Here is a 22298-nt window from a genome sequence, read left to right as displayed (position 1 = left end):
CAGATTCTCAGGGAATCTTTGTCTCAGGATGAGTTTGGAAGCTCTGTCACAAGGAGCAGGTACTGCCCGGGGGGCTGTGGGGAGGGGAATGCGCTCGGCTGTGCGCTCCCCTGAACAGCTGCGATGGCAAACAGCGGTGGCACCAGGGGTGGCACAGAGCTGAAAGGTGGCACAGAGCTGGAAGGTGGCACAGAGGTGACAGGTGTGATGGAACTGAAAGGTGGCACAGAATTGGAAGATGTGATGGAGCTGGAAGGTGGCACAGAGCTGAAAGGTGTGATGGAGCTGAAAGGTGGCACAGAGCTGAAAGGTGGCACAGAGCTGAAAGGTGTGATGGAGCTGAAAGGTGGCACAGAGCTGGAAGGTGGCACAGAGCTGAAAGGTGGCACAGAGCTGAAAGGTGTGATGGAGCTGAAAGGTGTGATGGAGCTAGAAGGTGTGATGGAGCTAGAAGGTGTGATGGAGCCCCAGGAGAGGCTGCAAAACCCGGCACAACGCCATTGTGCTTGGCTCTGCAACAAATGGCCAGAGGCAAAGCTGGCCTGGGACAAACTAGCTGTGGAACTTGGTGCTCTGTGTGCTCGGGAGGTGGTGCCGGGCTCCTTTGATGCCCGGGGTCACTCTCCCACTGGCTGCCCTGGAATTCCAGTAAAATCCTGGCAACCTGGGAGGGGAGAAGGCATCAAGCCTGAGCAGGGCCTTTGTCCCGTCACTCCAGAAGGAGCTGGGGGCAGTGCTGGGTTTTGCTGCCTGCCCCACCACTGCTTTTAGGAATAAGAGGGATCATGAACACTGGGAGTCCCACCGTGAAAGAGGCAGTTTTGGGGTGTCAGGCACTGGCTGGAATAGAAACAGGGCTGTGACATCCTCTCAAGGATCCAGAACATAACCTCTGATGAGGGAGCTGCAGGTGCTGGGTCCAGCCTGGGCCTGGCTGCTGCATCCTTACATTGCTCCTGAAGGGCTCTGCTGGAAGAGGGGTGGATCAGGGGGTCAGCAGTGGAGTCCCAGTGCAGGGACAGCACAAGGGGCAATGGATTTGAACTTTCAGAGGGCAGGGAGAGATGGGATATTGGGCAAGAATTGTTCCCTGGGAGGGTGCCCAGGCCCTGGCACAGGGTGCCCAGAAGAAGCTGTGGCTGCCTCTGGATCCCTGGAAGTGTCCAAGGCCAGGCTGGACATTGGGGCTTGGGGCACCCTGGAACATTGGAAGGTGTCCCTGCTCATGGCAGGAGTGGCACTGGATGAGCTTTAAGGTCCCTTCCCACCCAAACCATCCAGTGATTCTGTGCCGTGGGAGAATGGGAAAACTCCTGCAGAGCCTCCCCTGCCTCTGTGCCACGGCTGTGCATCAGCAAATGGTGTCTGGGAGGGCAGAGCTGCCTGGTTCAAAGGCAGGGCCAGGAATGGGGTTCGGCAGGCACAGCTGCAGGGACTGGGTGCAGGAACACAGTCTGGATTTTGGACAATGGCTTGGAGGGCAGTGGCTGATAGAGCAGCTGCTGCTCCCTCCCCAGCCCTTGTGGCTATGGTTGATCACTGTGACTTTCCCTGAACTGAATTCCCTGGCTGGAATCTGGGTCTTTCTTTGCCATCTTCTGCTGGATTAAAGAGCCTTTGCGTGTCCACTGGTTTCCTCCCCTGGAAGTGCTCAAGGGCTGTTATCAGGTCACCTTTTAGCTTTTCTTCAGGGGACAGTCAGATCAGGTGTCTTTACTTCACACCCTTTGTCCTGGCTCTTGACATCATTTTAGGCTCTTCACAACTGGTCTGTCTTGTGCCTTTCTCTGAACTCCCTTGGGACAGATTTCCACTGAAGCAATATTCTAATCCCACCTTCCTTTTCGTGGGCCAGTTCCCCTCAGGACTTGCAGAAGGCCACCCAGGTGGGATTAATATTGGAGTTCAGTCCCAGCACTGTGGCTTGAGCTGACATTGGCTGGAAGCTTCATTTCTTATGAGCATTTGCTGGTTTTGGATATACCATACCAGACTCTTGGATGTGTGAAGCAGGAAGATCTGGATCTGCTGTGTTTGGACATGGAAAATAAAGTTTAATTTTACATTTTCCCTTTCTCTGTGAACCTGAATCTTGGCTCAAGGTTCATCCAGGAACATCCAGTGCCGGGTGGTAGAGGCAGGACTGGGCTCCATCCCCACCCCTGCACCAAGGAGCGACTGCCATTCTCCCTGAGACCCAAATCCATGAGCTGGATCCTGCCCTGTCTGTAGCAGCTGGAGGGAGCTGCGTGCCGAGGCTTCCCAGTGAAGGGAGGGAAATGTCATTCCCCTGGAGAAGGCAGAAGTGCTGGCTCAGCTGGAGAGAGAGGACATTCCAGGACCTTTGCCCACCCCCGAGAGCTGGCAACCATGGCCAAAGCAGGGAACAAGCAGGCTGCACAAGCCGTGCAGTGCAGGCTGGTGAGATGGTGATCCCTTGGGAATAGGAGCCAGCCCCTCTTCCTTGGCCCCATACCCTTTCCTGAGGTTGCCAGAACTGTCTGGGGTGGACTTTAGACATTGGGTGGCTTTCCTTGGGGCTTCCAGGACAGCCAGGACAACCCTGAATTCCAGAATCCCTGAGCTCTCCTCCTGCTGCCCCTGTCCCCCAGCAGCTGGGCTGTGCTGTGGGTCCCCATCTGCAAGGGAGGGTGCAGTGCTGCTGGCTTTGCTCGTGTCTGAAAGGATACACAGCTCTGGCATCTGGGCAGGACAGTCGGATTTTAGTCAGAACAGTCTCAAATCCTACAAAACCTCCATCAAAGAAAGGACAGCACCACTGACCTGTGGCCCACCCAAAGGTGCCTGGTCCTATGTCCTGCTGTTCTGGGTTGTTTGGTGTCTGTGTCCTTGGTGACTCTAAGCTTCACTTTCCCTGTTCCCTGTTTCTCTCCATGGATGATCTATCCCCACCAGCAAGGAGAATTCCCTCACTTGCACGGAGCTCTTGATGGTGGAGATGGTCTCAGCACATCTCTCTCAGCAAAGGGCTTGTCCTGCTCCAGGGGACATGGACAGGCAGTGACCCTCAGGTCTGCACAAACCTCCAAGCAGGCACTGCTTGCTTCCCTCGGGAATCCCCCCAGGGGTTCTGCAACATCCATTTCAGGTGTTTCCATGGGCTTTAGGCTGGGGAAGCTCTCCTAGTCAAAGTTTGGGGAGGGTAATGACACCATCCTCTCCCACTGTCTGCTCCAGGCCCTCTCTCGGGAAAGCCCCCTCTGTAAAAAGCAGGCTGAGTGTTTCCAGGTTCCACAGTGCTTCAGCAAAGAATCACATCAAGGGCTCTCAATGCTCCATCTTTACAATCTCCCTGCAGTTCCTGAGTTCGAAGCTCAGGCTGGGAAGTGTCTGGGATCACTTCCCACCCCACCCAGGCTGTACTTGGCAGGGAGCAGAGCTGCAGCTGGACCCCGAGGGACTGCCCGGGCACCCCCAGCTGCTGCTTCTGAGCCTCTCGAGACACCTGGGCCAGCCTCTGCAGGGCTGCTGGTGGTGAAAGGTGCTGGCAGACCTGCCATAGGCACTGCTCTTGGAAGGGACAGTAGGTGGTACTGGGTTGTACTGGGTTGTACTGAGTCATGCTGTGTTGTACTGGACTGTGCAGGGTCATACTGGGTTATACTGGGTTGTGCAGGGTTCTGCTGGGTGATACTGGGTTGTACGGGGTTATACAGGGTTGTACTGGCTTGTGCTGGGTCGTGCTGGGTTTCGCTGGGTCATACTGGGTTTTACTGAGTCTTACTGGGTTGGGCTGCTGGTTTGCGTTTCTAAGTTTCCCTGGATGAAGTCAGGGGAGCCCAGTGATCCCAGGAATGTGGCACTGGGAGTTGGAGGAGGCCCCTGGGATCCCTGCTCAGCGCTCCACAATTCCCTGACAGGAGGGGACAGCCGAGGGGTCGGGCTCTGCTCCAGGGAACAGGGACAGGAGGAGAGGGAACGGCCTCAGGCTGGGCCAGGGGAGGGTCAGGTTGGACATCAGGAGGAATTTCTCCATGGAAAAGGTGCTCAGGGATTGGCAGGGGCTGCCCAGGGAGGTTTGGAGTCCCTATCTCTGGAGGTGTCCTGGACGTGGCACTCAGTGCTCTGGGTTGGGGACAAGGTGGGATCAGCACAGACTGGACTCGGTGACCCTGGAGCTCTTTTCCAACGTGAATGATTGCACAGTTCTGTGATTCTGATTGCACACTGCAGGAGCAGCTTACAGCAGCACCATGCAGGGGCAAGGGCTGTGTGCGGCAGGATCTCTCTTGCCAGAGCTCTGGGTCCCACCCCACCATGGCCGCAGCAGCCCCAGCTCAGATTCCACCTTGGAGCTGCAGGACTTTGGCTCAAGCACTGAGACACAGGAGTGCAGAGAGCTCCTGTGGTCAGGCAGGGCTTGGTGTCAGCAGCTGGAGCTAAAATCCACGTTTGAGGAGCAGGAGGTGGCTGCTGGGATAAGGTGGGGGCATGTCTGGGTCAGAGGACAGAGTTGGCATTTCCCTCCTGACCAGCTAGGAGAGAGAATTCAGTCCAGGGAGTTTTAATGTCTGCTTTTGAGGAGGTCAGAGAAGCAATTCTGTCCTGGGGCTGTGCAGTGATTCCAGGCAGGAATGCTACTGCAGGGACAGGCTCTTGTCCCCTGCCTTCCCAGCCAGGCACACACAGGAGCTGCAGGACAGTGCCCAGGCTGTGGTTTATCCCTGGAAAGCTGGGAATGGTCTTCGAGGGCTTTTCCAACCAGATTCCATGACTGCATGCCCAGAGGAGGAACATCCTCCCTGAAGGCACACACCTTGCCCTGGGCACTGCTCCTGGTCCTGCTGGGGGATCTGGTGGTCCAAATGACCTGCAAAATCCAGCTTGGCACGGAATTCCCTGGGTGTGAGGTGGTAGTGATTAAGCTATGGCCCAGGGCTGTTGTGTGCAGAGAAACCAGGGTAAACACAAAGCAACTGGGAAAAAAAATTAAAATAAATAATTTTTTAAAAAAGTTTTTAAAATTTAGTTTTATTTCTTTTCATGTTGCAAGGCTGCATTTTCTTTCCTTCATTTTCTGCTCCTCTTAGAGGCTGGTACTACTGAAGTGGTTGTTTTGTGCTTGTTCCTTTAATTAGTTTCTTAGCAGCTTCCCAGCTTTCCTATGGAGACTTGTTCTTCTTCTGAAGTTGATTTCTTAAGGTTAGGCTTTAAAAAGCTCATGCATACGGAAAGATATGAAGTGAAAGGGAAAGCCTGGCTGTAGGAATGATGTAGACACATTTTCTGGGCCTCAGTGGCCAGTTCTGATGCCCTGGGAGAGATCCAGGGCCTGTGATTTCACCTTACAGGTCACAAAGATCATCATCAGTCATCAATCATCACAGAGATAATCAGAGGGCTGAAGCACTTTTCCTATTAGGAAAGACTGAGAGATTGGGATTACTCAGCCTGGATAAGAGAAAGCTCTGGAGAGAACTCAGAGCCCCTTCCAGGGCCTAAAGGGGCTCCAGGAGAGCTGGAGAGGGACTGGGGACAAGGGCTGGAGGGACAGGACACAGGGAATGGCTTCCCACTGCCAGAGGGCAGGGCTGGATGGGATATTGGGAAGGAATTGTTCCCTGGGAGGGTGGGCAGGCCCTGGCACAGGGTGCCCAGAGCAGCTGTGGCTGCCCCTGGATCCCTGGAAGTGTCCAAGGCCAGGTTGGACAGGGCTGGGAGCAGGCAGGGACAGTGGAAGGTGTCACTGCCCATGGCAGGGGTGGGACTGGATGGGCTCTAAGGTCCCTTTCCACCCAAACCACCCCATGCTCTTATATCCTATCAGAGTTTCCAGGTTGAACTTACTGGTACTTTGGCACTTCAAGCACTGATTTTCTTCAGCAAACCCTTTCCTGTTCCCTTTGGCTGGAGCACGAGGCTGATTTTATCCTGCTCCCTTTGGAAATGTCAGCCTGTGTGCACAGGAAATTTTCCAGCCACTTTGTGCCTTGCAAGCTGAGATCACTTTTTAATGCTAACAAGGAATCAATTTGTTTTGAATGTGCAAAGATTTTATGCCACTAAGAGAAGGGTTTTTAATATGGATATAATAAGCCTTATGCTATGTCCATGGTTTGAATAATCCATGGATTTCTCATTGTCCTGCCTCAGAAAAGCTGCTGGAGTGAAGGAAAAGCCACTGAGAAGGGCAGCCAGGGTGATCAGAGGGTTGGGGTGGGGTTTTGTGGGTGACCTTTTTGCCATAGGTGTCCAGGGCAGGGCAGGAGGGCACAGAGGAATTGGTGACATTTCTAACCCTGGTGGCACTCAGGTGAGGCTGGAGCCTCACCAAACATCCATCAGTTGTGGAGGGCTTTGCCCCAGGATTCTGTTTGAGCCAAAGGACAGAGTGAGTTTGAAGAGAGGAAAGGCAGAGTGGCTTTCTGGGATCTATTGTAGTTGTGAAGCAGGTGATGCATGTGAATAATCCCAAATGTGGAATTCTCCAAAGCTGTGCCTGTTCCCTCTGCCTGTGCCAGGGCAGGGCTGTCACACTCTGTCCTGCCTCACCTGCTTGGACCCACGTGGATCTTCTGCTGTGACAGAGCAGGATGAAAGCCCCATGATCTTTGTAGTGCTTCAATAGTCTACTGCTTGTACAAAAAAAGAATTTTAAAAGGGTTCACAGGAGCAGCTAAGACCCAGATTCTGAGCTGCTTGGGTGCTGCAGAAACAGGGATTTAACTTCTAGAAGCTGCAGATTTCATCCTGGCTCTCGTCTGTCTTTTTTTTTTTTTTAATGGTTTTCTAAAATTATCAAAAAGCACCCCAGATGGTGGATTTCTGATTGGTTTATTGTGTGTGAATGTGAAAATCCACAGCACATTAGTGCTTCCTGCTTGGTCTTCAGAGACACACAGACCCTGCAGCTGATTGGTGAAATTAATATCACAGAATTGTGGGATGGTTTGGGGTGGAAGGGACCTTAAAGCTCCTCCAGTGCCACCCCTGCCATGGGCAGGGACACCTTCCACTGTCCCAGGCTGCTCCAAGCCCTGTCCAGCCTGGCCTTGGACACTTCCAGGGATCCAGGGGCAGCCACAGCTGCTCTGTGCCAGTCATGTGGACTACATGGCCAACAGAAGTATCCCAAGTCATTGCAGATGTTCTGAAACAGTCAGAATTCTTTTTAAATAGAAGCTCCCAAATATCATTATTGACTTTGCCAGTTCTCCATGCTCTGCTCTCTCAGCTGGGAATTTTGCTTGGAGTGGGATGAGAACAAGAACTCCCCTTCCCCAAGCTCGCTCTGAGCCAGGGCCTGTCTGTCACCTCCTGAGGATGTTTCTGTGCCATGCCTGATGGCACCAGTTCACGAATGCAGGGTGGTGACAAATCTGTGCCAGCTGTTCATCCCCTGTCTGTGTGTGCTGGGGTCAGAGTCGCTCTGGCTGGACCACATGGCACCTTCAGCAAGATGCTGTCACCACTGTCCTGCTGTCAACACTGTCCTGCTTTGGTCTGGATGGGATCCCTCCCTTCCTGGAGCTGGTGCAGGGCAGCATTTGGGATTTGGTGTGAGTATAACATTGAGAACACTCTGAGGTTGTGGTTAGTGCCAAGCTGTGGTCACTCCAAATCCAGGGGGATTTGGAGTCTCAGAATCCCAGGCTCTGGCAGTGAGTTGGGATGGAAGGTGGCCAGGAGAGCCAACCCACACTGGCCAGAGGGTTGTTCCACGCCACAGAAGGTCCTGCTTGGGGTATGAACCAGGGAGGGGTGGTGTCACCATCCCTGCACGTGTGGATGTGGTGGTGGAGGGACAGAGTTCAGCAGTCCTGGGCAGTATCTGGTTAATGAGGTCAGTGCTTGGACTCAATGGCCATGCGGGTCTTTTCCAACCCTAACTGTGATTGTAGTGTGCCTAAAGGGGCTCCAGGAGAGCTGGAGAGGCATTGCAGACAAGGGATGGAGGGACAAAGGATGGAGGAATAGGACACAGGAATGGCTTGCCACAGAGGGCAGGGATGGATGGGATGTTGGGAGGGAATAACCTGGCACAGGGTGCCCAGAGAAGCTGTGGCTGCCCCTGGATCCCTGGCAGTGTCCAAGGCCAGGTTGGACACTGGGGCTTGGGGCACCCTGGGACAGTAGAAGGTGTCCCTGCCCGTGAAGTGGGTGATCTGTAGGGTCCCTCCCCACCCAAACCATTCCATGATTCTGTGATTCTGTGACTTCTCATGTGTCCCCTTGGGAGGGAGAACCACAGAGCTCATGTGCAGGATCCAGAGATGTCCTGGGGCCTCTGGAATCACATCCATGCCCACCCCAGACACCATATCAAGGAGCTTTTTATTCTACTGCTGTTGGAGCTTCCTTATATTGGCATTCTGCTGCTGTCCCTTGAGCAGCTGAGAGGAAATGCTCTTCAGTGGATTTGATAAGGAATCTCTTGGATAAGAAAAAGAGACCCTCAAGTGCTGGTTTCCTGCCCGTTTGCCTCTTCTTGCAAGAGGCAGTTTAACTGCAGTGGGAAGGTTTTGCAGCACTCTGCAGCTCACACATTGCACCAGGCCCTCGGTGTCCCCACTCATTTGAACTCATTTTTCTCCTCCCCTTTCTAGAGGAACCTTTTCACTCGTTCACAAAGAACTTGCAATAAGAGCATTTCCGAAATCATTGTTTATTCAATATTTATGACAACCTTGGAATGCAAATTAAGTTGTAATAAACGAGCACACAGGTGGGTACTTCGCTCCTACACAATTCCTGAATTACCTTCCTGGAGCCCTGATTTTCCATGGTTTCCTTGCAATGCTCTGATAGTGCCTGGGAGCTCTGTACTTCACCACTCTCTGTGAATTTCCTTCCATCCCTGTCCTCCCTTTCCTTTCCTCCCTCTCCTCCCTTCAGCAGGAGTGGGAGGTGTTCCCCTAACCTGGACTTGCCACAGTTTGATCAGGAAGACAATGGAATCATGGAATGGTTTGGTGGGAAGGGACCCTACAGATCATCCAGTCCATGAGCAGGGACACCTTCCACTGTCCCAGGCTGCTCCAAGCCCCAGTGTCCAACCTGGCCTTGGACACTTCCAGGGATCCAGGGGCAGCCACAGCTGCTCTGGGCACCCTGTGCCAGGGCCTGCCCACCCTCCCAGGGAACAATTCCTTCCCAATATCCCATCCAGCCCTGCCCTCTGGCAGTGGGAAGCCATTCCCTGTGTCCTGTCCCTGAATCCCTTGTCCCCAGTCCCTCTCCAGCTCTCCTGGAGCCCCTTTAGGCCCTGGAAGGGGCTCTGAGCTCTCTCTGGATCCTTCTCTTCTCCAGGTGAACACCCCCAGCTCTCCCAGGCTGGCTCCAGAGCAGAGGGGCTCCAGCCCTTGGAGCATCAGGATGTCCTGCCAGTCTCTCCCAGGTTTCTGACTTGACATCTCCAGCAGCTTGGAGTGCCCAGGATGAGGTAACCACTCTGCCACAGACAGGGAAATCTATTATTGGCATCCAAGGGTTCAGGATATCTGTGTAAGCTGTCTCAGTGAGTTCTTGGTCTGAACATCCCCTCCTTAAGTCCAGGCCCAGCAAAGCCCAGGCGTGGGTGCTCTTCCTTCCCTTCACCTCCCTGGTCTTCTGTGATTACCTTTTAGTAGCCCAGCTGGCTTCTCATCCTCTCCTTGTGCACACACACAAACACTTCCTGTGGGGCTTCCCAAGGGATCCTTCCCCATGGACACAGCACTCCCTGGTGCCAGTGTCTGTGCTCTCCAGCCCAGTTCTGCCACCAGTGGTGCCCATGGTTCACTCTGGGTTCACAGGTGTCTTAGGAGATGCTCCCCTTCTCTTTCCTGCAGAGGCCTAGCCTGGCATCCTCCAAAATAAAGACTCAAACGGCAGCACCAAAATCAAGCAAGAAAAGCCTGTGTTTGTAGCACCAAAACTTTGCTGCCTTCTGGGTTTCCCTCCTCTGGCAGCTGCAGCACAAACAAGATCATGAAGATTTAATTCAGACTGTGACTTAACATGATCTCTGTACTTGTCCTGTAGCCCTTTCCCTTCTGCATCTGCCTCCCTACCTGCATCTCAGCATGGATCAGATCCCAGTCAGCTGGATGGAATGGAGCTGTTGCCCAGCCAGGAGCCACATCTTGCTCTCTTTTATTGCTTGAACTGCTTTTTATTGCTCAGGTGTTGGAGAAGGAGCAGCCGTGATGTCCCCTGTTCCCAGCCCCACTCCGTGCCCTGCCATCCCTGGGGTTCCCAGCTCTTCCTTGGACATTGGGTTTGCAGCATGGGATGAGACGTCAGGAGCAAGAGCTCTGAGCAACTCCCTGTGCCCTTGCCCCAGCTGGGATAACATTTTGTCTCTTCCACTGATCCCACAGGCATTCCTGACACCTGGAGAGGAGCTGTGGCACTCATAGAACTTCCTGCAGCTCCCGATGAGCCAGGGCTGGGGCTGCCACCCCATGCTGCTGTCAGGAACAAAACCTTTGTGGGTAGAGATTTATCCCTTCCCCTTGCTCCTGAACAGAACCTTTCTGGGCTGCCTGAAGGCTCCCCTTCCAAGTAAATCATAGAAACATGGAATCTCCTGAGCTGGAAGGGCCCCACAAGGATGATTCCAGTCCAGCTCCCACCCTGCACAGACACCCCAAAATCCCACCCTGGACTTCCATGTCCCATCTCAGAGTCCTTCCCTGGCATTGTTTGCACAGGGTGTGCAGGGAAGTAGCTTTCCAGTGCCTGGAGGAGATGACAGGGAAGATGGAGTGAGACAATTTAGAGGGCCTGGAGTGCCAGGACAAGAGATAAGGGATTTACACTGATAAATAGTAGGGTTAGATGGAATACTGGGAAGGAATTGTTCCCTGGGAGGCTGGGGAGGCCCTGGCACAGGGTGCCCAGAGCAGCTGTGGCTGCCCCTGGATCCCTGGCAGTGTCCAAGGCCAGGTTGGATGGAGCTTGGAGCAGCCTGGGACAGTGGAAGGTGTCCCTGCCGTGGCAGGGGTGGCACTGGATGGGCTTTAAGGTCTCTTCCCACCCAAATCATTCTGGGATTCTGTGATGATTCCATGACCTGACCCTGTGGGTGGTGGGGCAGCCTTGGCAGCAGGGACAGAGATCCCTGGGGCACTGCAGAAGCCGAGGGGATGCATTCCCTCTGTGCTGACAGATCACAGTGTGGAGAAGGCGCTGTCCCTGTGTCCAGGCAGCCAAACCTTCCCTGCTGGCCCTGTCCCATGTCCTTGGATGTGCTGGGCCCTGAGCACTGCACGGCATCGCCTGGCTCCCAGGAGAGCAGCATCAGTTCCAGGCGAATATTAATCCTAACAGGAGGAGGCAGAACCATTGTTTATCCTGCTTTTGTTAATCACTTTGTTTCCCTTCGTGATCCCAAAATGAAATTAAAAGGCTCTGTTTACATTGCTGAATTATCATCTGCTCCAGCAGGTAAAGCACTTTGGTGGAGAATTAATGGAGCTGCGGACAGATTTGTGTCAAAAATATGTGCATATTTTCCCAGCAAAAGATTTGTTTAACCGAGCTGGAATCTCATGGCTTTGTGTTTAAATAAAACATCAGCCACCAGCCACCCACAAAAGCTGCTGGAGGCTGTGGCCCTAGAATGAGTTCACCTTTAAAACAGCTGAGCTGGAGGCTTTTCTCCAGCTGCATTCCGAGGTGATGCTCCAGGAGCAAAGGCACCCTTTGAGTGCAGCTGAAGGATTTGTAATCTTCTTGAAGGAAAGATCCAACCCTGATACCAAGGAAACACAGGGGAGTGTGCACAGGACTTGTCCTGAAGCTCTTGTGCTGAATTGCACTGAGGGCAAGGTGGGTATTTCTGTTAAATTCTCTCCTCTTGCCCCACAGCACAAGCCAGCACAGGGCTGGGCCCTTGCACCTGCCCCAGAAGGCTGAAAAATATTAAATTCTGCTCATTTTTGCTTCAGCAGCACTAAATTTATAAGACAGCACAAGGAAGACAAGATCTAAAAACCAATTTAGCAAAAAATAGCCTTTGCAACTAAAAATTAATGCTTGGAAAGGCCTAAATGAAGCTTGAAAATAGCTTTTTTTTTCTCCTCTCCAGCCGATGATTCACGTGCCTATTTGCAAACAATTCAAATGCAGTAAATTGAGAGGAAATATAAATCAGGTTCCTAAGTGAAGCTGCATAAATCCAATAAATGATTGATGAGAGGATCCTGTTTGAAGGCACTGCTGTCTGGCTCCAGTGCTGAGGCAGAAAATAACGGGGCCTTCTCTTTGCCCATGGTCCATGGACCAGGGTGCACCAGCTCTGATCCCCCTCAAGGGCAGCTGCAGCCTCCTCTGTGCACCTGGCCAAGATGCCCAGACAGAACTGCAAAATGAGGCTGTGCCCACCCTAGAGCCTGGCACGGATCCCTGCGGATTCTCCCTGGGGAGGAGGAGCAGGGAACAGGCAGAGGAGCCAGAGCTGCCAGTGCAGCCCTGCAAAGGCTTCCATGGTCCCCAAGAAATGTGACCGCTGACTTCTGACAAAGGCACAGAGTGAGACACAGGCAATGGCTGTACCTGGGATGGAGCAGATTTAGATGGGATATTGGGAAGGAATTGTTCCCTGGGAGGGTGGGCAGGCCCTGGCACAGGGTGCCCAGAGAAGCTGTGGCTGTCCCTGGATCCTTGGAAGTGTCCAAGGCCATATTTGACATTGGGACTTGGAACCCGCTGTGACAGTGGAAGGTGTCCCTGCTCATGACAGGGGGTGGAACAGGACAAGCTTCAAGGTCCTTCCAACCCAACCCATTCCATGGATCTGTGGTTCCATGGAGCTACACAACAGGTCAGGAGCCTCTCTGGTTCAGGGAAAGAAGCAGCCCTGTCCTGCAGAGAACCTGCTGGCTCTGCAGTAGGGCCATGCAGTGTCCCTCCAATCTTGTGGCAGGTGTGGGGCCCTGGGGAGAAGCTCTGCTCCCTTTGTGCTCTTGGGGACACTGGGCTGAAGTCCCAGCTCCCCGCCAAGGGTGGCAAGAAGGGTGGCTGGAGCTGATGTATTCCCAGAACTGATGGCTGTGGCTGATGAATGGCAGTGCAGAGACCTGAAGACACTCCCAAAAATTCATCCAGGAATTGCCTGATCCAGTCAAGGCTCCTGCAGCCTGTCCCAGGGCTGGTGGCACGGTGCGGTGTCCAAACTTTTGATTGGAGGTCAGGGGATAACCAATGTCCAGGTCTTGTGGTATATCTGGAAGCGCAGGGAATAGCAAGGGCATGGCAGTTGGTCACCAGTGAGGGGCTGTGGCCACATCACCTTTCTCCCATGAAGTTCTTAGTCAGGGAATCCCAGGATCACTGAGGCTGACAAAGCCCTCCCAGCCCATCGAGTCCCAGCTGTGCGCAATCCCCACCTTGTCCCCAGCCCAGAGCTCTGAGTACCACATCCAAGAATTCCTTGGACACCTCCAGGGATGGAGACTCCAAACCTCCCTGGGCAGCCCCTGCCAAGGCCTGACCACCCTTTCCATGAAGGAATTTTCCCACAATCCAACCTGAGCCTCCCCTGGCCCAGCCTGAGGCCGTTCCCTCTCCTCCTGTCCCTGTTCCCTGGAGCAGAGCCCGACCCCCCCGGGCTGTCCCATCCTGTCAGGGATTTGTGCAGAGCCACAGGGTCCCCCCAGAGCCTCCTTTTCTCCAGGCTTTTCTCCCTTTCCCAGCTCCCTCAGCCCCTTCCCCAGCTCCATTCCCTTCGCTGGACACGCTCCAGCCCCTCAAGCTCCTGCTTGAATTGAGGGGCCCAGAGCTGTCTCCAGCATTTGGGGGCCTCAGCAGTGCCTCAAGACCTTCATTCCATGTTCTCCATGTTCTCCGTGTGACAGCAGCTTCAGTGACTATGCCTGGAATGTTGGAATCTTGGAATGTTTGTGCTCCCACTCAACTCTGTCCAGGCCAGAGCTCCTGTGGAAGGAGCAGGGCAGTCATCCTGCTCCTCCAAAACCCCTCCAAAACCTCTCCCAAACCCCTGCCAAGCTCCATCCCCTGGCCTGGTGGCTGCTGTGAGCCCAGCCTGCAGCAGTGATGAATCTGCAGCTGCAGCAGCTGTTGGAAAACCCCTCAGAGCAGAGCCTGGGAAACAGAGATTCCAGCTGCCAGCACCCTGCCCCCAGCACAGAGCTGATCCCAGAGCATCCCCAGTGCCCTGGGTGCCCATCCTGCTGGCATTGAATATTTCCAGAGGCTCTGGCAGAGTCTGATGTGTCACACGCTGTCACACGCAGCCCTGAGGGCACAGCAGGAGCAGCTTTTTCCATCCCCACAGAGATGGAAGCATCAGCAAGGGGGGCAAGCTCAGAGGAGTCTCTGCAGCCGTGTGTGTGGAGCATGATAATTTTGGGGTGCCACCTTTTCCATGTCTCCCAGAGGCCTCTGAGGGACAGTGGGGACTGTGAGGGACAGGGCTGTGCCCCACCAGTCCAGAACAGATTGCCCTGAACAGATCTTTCCTCTCATGGCCCTCAACCTGCCTCACCATCAGCATTCCAAAATTGTGAGGGAAGAGGATAAGCTGCTCAAGGAGGCATCAGTGCAGCCAGCAGTGTAATGCCAAGGTGCTGGGAAGAACCTGAACAAAATCCAGAGCCTTGGCATTGCGAGGTTCAACCACTTTTTCAGCACATGACAGGTCAAGGCAGCTGCCACCAGCTCCTGCTCCCAGACTGACATAAATCAGCAGTAGAGGAACAAGGTGACTTGTCTCCACTCCAGGTTGTCCCTCTTTGGAGCTGGCACTGATACAGTTTTCATGAAAAATTTATTTTGCAAGAAAATGGATTTTCAATCAAATCAGGCGTTCCTGCATGAAATATTGTTTGCATTGACATTTCCCCATTTTTTTTCAATGATACACTTCCCTTCCTTCCTTCTCCCACTTTCTTCCAAAGAGACAAGCCCAAAAATAATTCAGAGGCAGTGTTAATTTTTCAGTGAAAGTGTCTGGCTTTGGGTAACAGAGGACTGCGTGTTTTGAGAGAAAATCAAATATTTTCCCTCCAAACTGAGGAAAAGTCAGTTTTCAGAAATGAAACCAACTGGCAATGGAGTGGGGGTTTCAGAACAATCTGGGGAAGGGCTTGCAGAGAGGAATGGGGGATGCTGTATCCCACAGCCCCTCTGCCCTGCAGCCCTGAGCACAGGGACGGGACAGCAGTGTCCCTGCCCTCGGGTCCCTCCTCCTTCTCATGACCCACAGCCCACGATTCCCTGTGCCATGATCCCCAGAGCCAGGATTCCCTGTGCCCATCTCCTGCTCTCTGCCCAGTCCTTGGTTTGATTCTAACGAGGCTGGATGAGGCATCTAATTGAGGCACCTAATTAACCCGCTCTGGTGGCAGACGGTGTTGGGACCACGAGGGAGGAGGCACTGTTGGGTCCCTGGGGACACTGGCTCCTGAAGGAGCAGATTCCCACAGGTCTCACATGGGCTGGCTGCTGCTGGGGGCATGCCAGCCCCTGGTACCCTGGACTCAGCTTCCTCTGCTTTATTTCTGCCTGGAACATTGAGGTGCCAAGGCAGGCTCAGCTTTCCAGAAGTATTCCACAGGCAAAGGCTTTGCTTCTCGAAGCTGTAGTGGATCATCCCTGGATGCACCTGGGAACAAGAGAGCTTGTTCCCTGCAGGGGAATCACCTTGGTGATTTGATCATTTGGGTGCTGGGCTCCACTGGTGTGGGGCTCAGGGCCAGCTTGGGGGATTCCAGGGGCACTCAGAATGTTCAGCTGGAGCAGAGGACACTGAGCTCTGTGTCACTCACCAGGGGCTGCAGCTCCTCCCGAGGGCAGCTCCAATCTCTCCTCCCTAGGACAGGGACAGCACCCAGGGAATGGCTGGAGCTGGGCCAGGGCAGGCTCAGGCTGGAGATCAGGGAAAGGTTCTTCCCTCCCCCAGAGGGTGCTGGGCACTGCCCAGGCTCCCCAGGGAATGGTCCCGGCCCCGAGGCTGCCAGAGCTCCAGGAGTGTTTGGACACCAGGGATGGACAGGGTGGGATTGTTGGGGGGTCTGTGCAGGGACAGGGGCTGGGCTGGGTGATCCTGTGGGTCCTTTCCAGCTCACACAAGTGATGTGTCAGGTCTGGTTTCTCTCCTGCTCTTGGCTGTGCTCTGGGTACCAGAGCACCTCAGAGGCCACTCAGGGCCAGCACCTGGTGGGGCCAGCCCAGTGACCACAAGACAGAGATTGGACTGGATGGTCCTTGTGGGTCCCTCCAGCTCAGGATATTCCATCATTCTGTGATTCTATGATCCCATAACCTGTGATCCCATAGCAGTCCTGAGCTGGGTGTTGATCCCCTCTCCCTGAGCTGGTGGGGAGCAAAGGTGCTGGAGCCAGAGAGGGTCTGAGGCAGTGGCTATGCTGGAGCTGTGGAGGCACTGCCCCCTGTTCCTCTATGGGGAGTGCTCCTGGCTGCCCTTCCAAGGAGCAGAGCCAGTTCCAGAGGGGCCTGAGGGAGGCTCCCCCTGCCAGATGTGGCTGGCAGCTGGCTGGGCATGTGGCCTTGGGAAATTCTTGCTATTTTCCAGCTCTTGCTCTTTTGCAGGGCTAGCAGAATTTCTCAGTGTAGAGACATTTGTCAATTTGCATAATTAAAGCACTGCAAACTCATCCAGATTCACAGATCCCTGCCTGGCTCCCTGGAGACTCCCCTCTTCTCTCCCATGAATTATTTATCGGCAGTGCTGGTTCTAACAGGGCCCTTTGTCTGCGCCATTTGCTCCACATTTCCGAGCTCCCAGGTGGAGATGAAGCATCTCCCCCGGGGCAGAGCTGGGGACAGGAACAGCGCCACATCCCACAGCCCTGCCCTTCCTCTCTGCCGGCTGGGAACAACTGTTCACAGTTCCTGGAAGCTGTGGGGCTGCAGGTGGAGAGGGAGCTGAAGGTGTTTGGTCCAAGGCTGGACTCGATGATCCTGGAGCTCTTTTCCAGCAGTAGGAATCCTGTGAGTGAAGTTCCTGTGGAGATGAGTTCCTGTCCGCAGCAGGGCAGCCCAAGGGCTGTCCCCACACTGCTTCAGGCCTTGGGTGCATGGTCACCTCAGGGTCCTGGCACCTCTGTCCCCCCCTGCACAGACCTGAAGGCTGGGAATGTCCTTCCACATCCCCTGTGCTGGCACTGCTGGGGCACCTCCAGTGCTGGGGCAGCTCGGGGCCCCTCCTGACCAGAGAGACCTGGAGGGGCTGGAGGGTGTCCAGGGAAGGGAACAGAGCTGGGGAAGGGGCTGGAGCACCAGGAGGGGCTGAGGGAGCTGGATAAGAGAGAAAAGCCTGGAGAAAAGGAGGCTCAGGGGGGACCTTGTGGCTCTGCACAACTCCCTGACAGGAGGGGACAGCCGGGGGGGTCGGGCTCTGCTCCAGGGAACAGGGACAGGAGGAGAGGGAACGGCCTCAGGCTGGGCCAGGGGAGGTTCACCTTGGATATTGGGAAAATTCCTTCATGAAAAGGTTGGTCAGCACTGTCACAGCTGCCCAGGGCAGGGGTGGAGTCCCTTCCCTGGAGGGATTTAACAGTCACATGGATGTGGCACTTGGGGACATGGGGAAGTGTTGAGCTGACAGTTGGACTCAACAGTCTGAAAGGGCTTTTCCAACCTTAGTAAGCCTGTGATTCCATGATTCCAGGAAAAAAAGGGACAGTCTGAGTGGTCACTCAGACACCCCTGTGTGCTCCCAGTCTCAGGGGCTGCTTTGCCTCTGGGCTGCCTGGTAAGAGCACCCAGTGATGACTTTCTCTTTCCAGAAACCACAGTTCCCTGGGTCAGGCACCGGAAAAAATGGAGATAACATGAGGGAGAAGCCAGAGGGAGGGAGAAAGGCAGGAGCAAGCAGTGAGTACACAGAAACCAAGCCTGTGTTTGCAGGCTCTCCCTGCTGGAGTCGAGTGTGTGCTTGTAAATCCCACAGCAGAGGAATACAAATATTTGTGCTGCAGAAACACTTTCCATGAACTCCTGGAGCTCTCCTGCTCAATTCTTTCTAGTCTTTCACAGGCCTGTTGTACTTCCCGGGCTGTGGGACATGCAGCTCCTTTTGCAGGGACAGGAGAGGGGGGGAAATGGTTTTGGATTTAAATAGGAGAGATTTAGATCAGATGTTAAGAAATAATTGTTCCCTGGGAGGGTGGGCAGGCCCTGGCACAGGGTGCCCAGAGCAGCTGTGGCTGCCCCTGGATCCCTGGACCTGTCCAAGGCCAGGCTGGACAGGGCTTGGAGCAGCCTGGGACAGTGGAAGGTGTCCCTGCCCATGGCAGGGGGTGGAACAGGACAAGCTTTAAGGTCCCCTCCAATCCAACCATTTCATGATTCCATGATTTCTCTGGTTCCCTGGATCTCTCAGTGGTGTCTGTAGACCAGTGTGGGGTTGAAGCGAGAATGAAATCAGAACTCAGACCCAGGGCTGAGTAATTCCAGGTAAATCTGGGTGGCAGCTTCTGAGTGCAGCTTTGCTGGGCAACAGGGCAGATCATCCTGGGATGGATCATGGCAGCAGGGGATAATGCTTCACATGGAGTGTTCCAGGGACACCAGAGTGGCACTTTCCAACCCAACACCCTGGGGCTGGAGCTGGACCTGCTGAGGGAGTTGACAGCTTCAAACTCAGCCCTAAGAAGTTGCAGAGTGCCCAAATTCCAGATGCCTGCACATTCTCATCCTTCCCTGCACAGAAATATGGATTCAATAACATAGGCACCTGCTCCGTGAGCTCCTGGGGCTGCCATGGGCAGGAATGACACATCCCTGAAGGTGTCCCAGGCCAGGCTGGACTGGGCTTAGAGCACCCTGGAACAGTGGAATGTGTTCCTGTCCAGGGCCAGCAGGTGAAATAAGATGAGCTTTAAGGTCCTTTCCTACCTAAACTGGTCTGGGATTCTCTGGCTGAACTGGGAGCACTGGGAGTTGGCACTGGCTGGGAAATTCATGGTGTTTTTTTTGTCATGAGCCCTTGTGGCCATGGCAGCGGGGCTGAGAGGTCTCCTGGGAATGCTGGTGGAGGTTTCCCTGGATGTAGAGCCACAGGCTGGGCTCTGGGAGGCTGGAATGTTTATTTTGGACAGCCTAGCGCTGGCTGTGCTCATCACAAGGTGTGATCACGCCTGCAGAGAGAGGCCCCCAAGAATAATTTTCAGCTCCCATCCCCTTGGTTCCAGCAGACAAGGCGAGAAATGGTACAATGCAGTTGGGGGCTATTGTGAAAAACTTCTGCAAAGGATTTCTCACAGTGTGATGGAAGCTGGAATACTACTCATCTGGGCTCCTTTGGTTCTTTTTTTAAATTTATTTATTTATTTATTTGGTTTTCCCGGAGCCTGCTGTTGCTGATTTATTATTTATACAGCAGGAAATTAGACTCTGAGGACTCAAGTATTCTTCAAATAAGCTTCCTAATTCTGTCAATTAAGGATGCACAGGCTGCTGGGGCTCTGGCAGGGGATGTGCTGTGCAGGAGTGAAAGCTGCCCCTGGTCATTGCTCTGATGTGCTGCTGCAGAGATTTTCAGCTGGAGGAAAAATCTCTTGGTCCCAAAATCAAAAGTGTAAGATGCTGGGAGCATTATATGGAGTGGCTCTGGCTGATCCCAGGGGGACAGACAAGTTCCTTGTGCTCTGGCAGGGGAATGCTTCAGTGCTGAGTGTGTGGTCGCTCCTTGTTCTGCTCTGCAGTGAAATCTGGGGCTTTTCCTTGCTGGTAACAAATGTCTGCCAGGGCTGGGAGCCTGTCAGGGATGAGTACGGGGTCATTTATTCCCTAATTAATGCAGTAATTCTTCATGTGCTCCCGGTGTAGCTCTAGAGCAAATTAGTTAATGTGCAATTAATACATAAAAGAGCACATTCCCTCTTTCACTGCCTTTCTCTAACCAACCATTTGGAAATGAGTTTGGAATTCTCCTTCTGCACCAGGGCTGGGGGTCTGTTTCCAGCAGGAAGAGCCTGTGTTCAGGATTCAGCTGGGAACAGAGTGTTCCTTCACCTGCAGAGTGCTCAGTGCCAGCTGTACCTGACCATTCCAGAGCCAGGGAAAAGCCCTGGGGTAGCTGGGGCTGAGGGAATTCTTGCCAGCACGTTCCCAGTGCTGTGGTGCATTCTTGCACAGGAATCCAGCAGGGGAAGAACTGGATGCTTGCCTTGCCCTTGGGTAGCTGTGAGAAAGGTGACACCTCTCAGAGGTCACCTGTGTCCCCTCCTGCCTCTCCTGGCCTGGACAGTGTCCCTGCCACTGCAGGGCTCTGCCAGAGGGAAGAAGCTTTATGGTTGCAGCACAGTTTTTCTTTTTTATCCTTGCTGTGGATTTAATGTCCACTGCAAATGCAGATCTCTGCACCTGAAGGAAGGGTGGAGGCTGCTCTGCCTGCTGTGCTCAGGAATGCCTCAGGAGGACAGGGACACAGCCCTCAGGTCCTGCCCAGGGGACAGGACAGGACTGTCACAGCTGCCCAGGGCAGGGCAGGCTGGGTGATCCCTCTGCTCCTGGAGAACTGCCAAGGAGCAGTCCAGGAGACGATGGATTCCCATATGCCCCTGGGAATCTGGAACCAGCCCCTGTGCAGACAGAGATATCCCCACTACCCTCCAGCCCTTGCCAGTCCCCAAACCCTTGAAGGAGACACCGGAGGCAGGGCCTGCCTGAAACAGCCTGTGCCAAGTGAGCTGGGGATCCCCAACCACAGGAGAGAGAGAAATAATTCCCGTAAGGGTTCTGTAACCCTTTGTGGCCTTGGATCCCTCTGCTCTATCAGCTAAACAAGTGTCTCCTCCTAGCCTTCTGCAGCCCCATCCTTGTTGAAAACTGGAGCAGCTGGGAGCAGGGCTGTGATTCTGGAAGCAGTTTGTGATCCCATGGCAGTGTGGAGAGATGAGATAGCCCAGCCCTTTGGACTCACACACAAAACCAAAACTCGGAGCCCCGGAGCACTGGTGAGCTGCAGGAAATGCCATCAGGTGGGTGGTGCCAGGGGAGGTGGATGTGGGAAGGGTCCTCTCCCATTTTCCATGCAGTCAGAGCCAAACCTTCCCTGTGCAGGCAGCTTGGCACGAGCAGCAGAGGTGCTGGAGGGTGGCAGTGACCCTGCAGTGCTGGAGGGAGCACAGTGTGGTCCCTGTGCTGCTTTCCCAGCTGCTGTGGGAGGGGGAACACCCTGGCTGCAGCCTCAGGGTCCCAGGGAGCAGGATGGGACAGAGCAGAGCCATAGCAGGAGTGTCCCATGCACCCCCCAGCCCCAACCCAGGGGCTTTCACCTTTTGTGGCCCTGGCAATGCCCAGCCCCTCCCTGGGAGTTTTCAGGGCCTTCATCCCACGTGCCTGGACCTTGTTTTTCCCTGCCTCCACAGAACTCAGTGCTTTTGGCCATCTCCATGTCCCCTCAGTGTCTTTTCCCTGGACAGGTTTCCCTCTGTGCTTCGTGGGGCAGGAGCAGCCCATCTTCCCCTGGGCACAGCCTCGGGTCCTTCAGGAGAGCAACAGTTCCATACACTGGGAGCAAACCTCAGCTCGGAACCACAAAGCTTCCACCTGAGCTGGAGAGAAAAGCTGCCAGCAGGCCCTGGCTCACAGCCTCACCCTGCTGAGAGGAGGCTCACGGAATCTGAACCGCACGTGGCACCGGCGTTCTCTGTGCCCTTCATGCTTGTGGGAGAATAAAGGCTTTTCTTCTCGGCTCTGCTGAATGCAGGGCTGAGCCTCTGTCTGCCAATGTTTGCTATGGAAACCAGGTCCTGCTCTGACAGCTCAAGCCCTCACCCAGCCAGGAACCAGAGACAAGGCTGCAGGGTGGGCAGCAATGAGCAGGAGAGAGACTCCGAGCCTCTGCTGCACCTCTCCGAGGCACACGTGGGGCAGCTCCTTGGCTCTCTGGCCTTGCTCCCAATTTGGGAGGGCAAGAGTAGAGAGGGGGACTTGGCACAGGGAGGGCAGCAAAGCAGCAATCTCCCCATTCTGCTCATTTCTAAATGGATCCTTTTCTCCTCGTTATTTCTCTTCTCAATGTTTTCCAGCCCCTCCAGACAGGAATGCACAGAAATACAGGCAGTGTTTTAAAGAGGTAGCACACTTACAAACTAGATGTGTCATTAAAAGTTTGGATTATTCCTGCTTTTCTGTTTTTGCCACGAGTGTGGCAGGGGCTTGCCAGGCAGCTCCTGGGAATGTCAGAGGCTGTGGCTGAGACGGAAGAGCTGGACAGTCCTGGGGATAATTTTCCTGTCGTTCTCAGACAACTCTATCATGGCAGGAATGCCCTGCAGTGCTCAGGAATGGGGGAACCTGTCAGGGCTCTGCCTGCCCACATTCCCAGTCTCTGCTGCCAGAGCTGTCCCGAGTGGAGC

The 22298-nt window shown here is 54.3% G+C and overlaps 1 protein-coding gene across 1 annotated transcript in view; it reads left to right on the top strand.

Moving 5' to 3' along the window:
• Positions 1-207: 207 nt before the first annotated feature.
• Positions 208-22298, top strand: part of RTN4R (reticulon 4 receptor) — a 44138-nt gene continuing 22047 nt past the window's right edge. Inside the window, exons 1-2 of the mRNA XM_062504281.1 lie at positions 208-616; positions 16715-16920. Coding sequence (XP_062360265.1) covers positions 208-616; positions 16715-16920 — 615 coding nt within the window. The remainder of the gene's footprint in view (positions 617-16714; positions 16921-22298) is intronic.

This window comes from Cinclus cinclus, chromosome 17 (assembly GCF_963662255.1).
Source record: "Cinclus cinclus chromosome 17, bCinCin1.1, whole genome shotgun sequence".
NCBI lineage: Eukaryota > Metazoa > Chordata > Aves > Passeriformes > Cinclidae > Cinclus > Cinclus cinclus.
The sequence above is the reverse complement of the archived record's forward strand: the minus strand, read 5'-3'. Positions and strand labels throughout refer to the sequence as shown.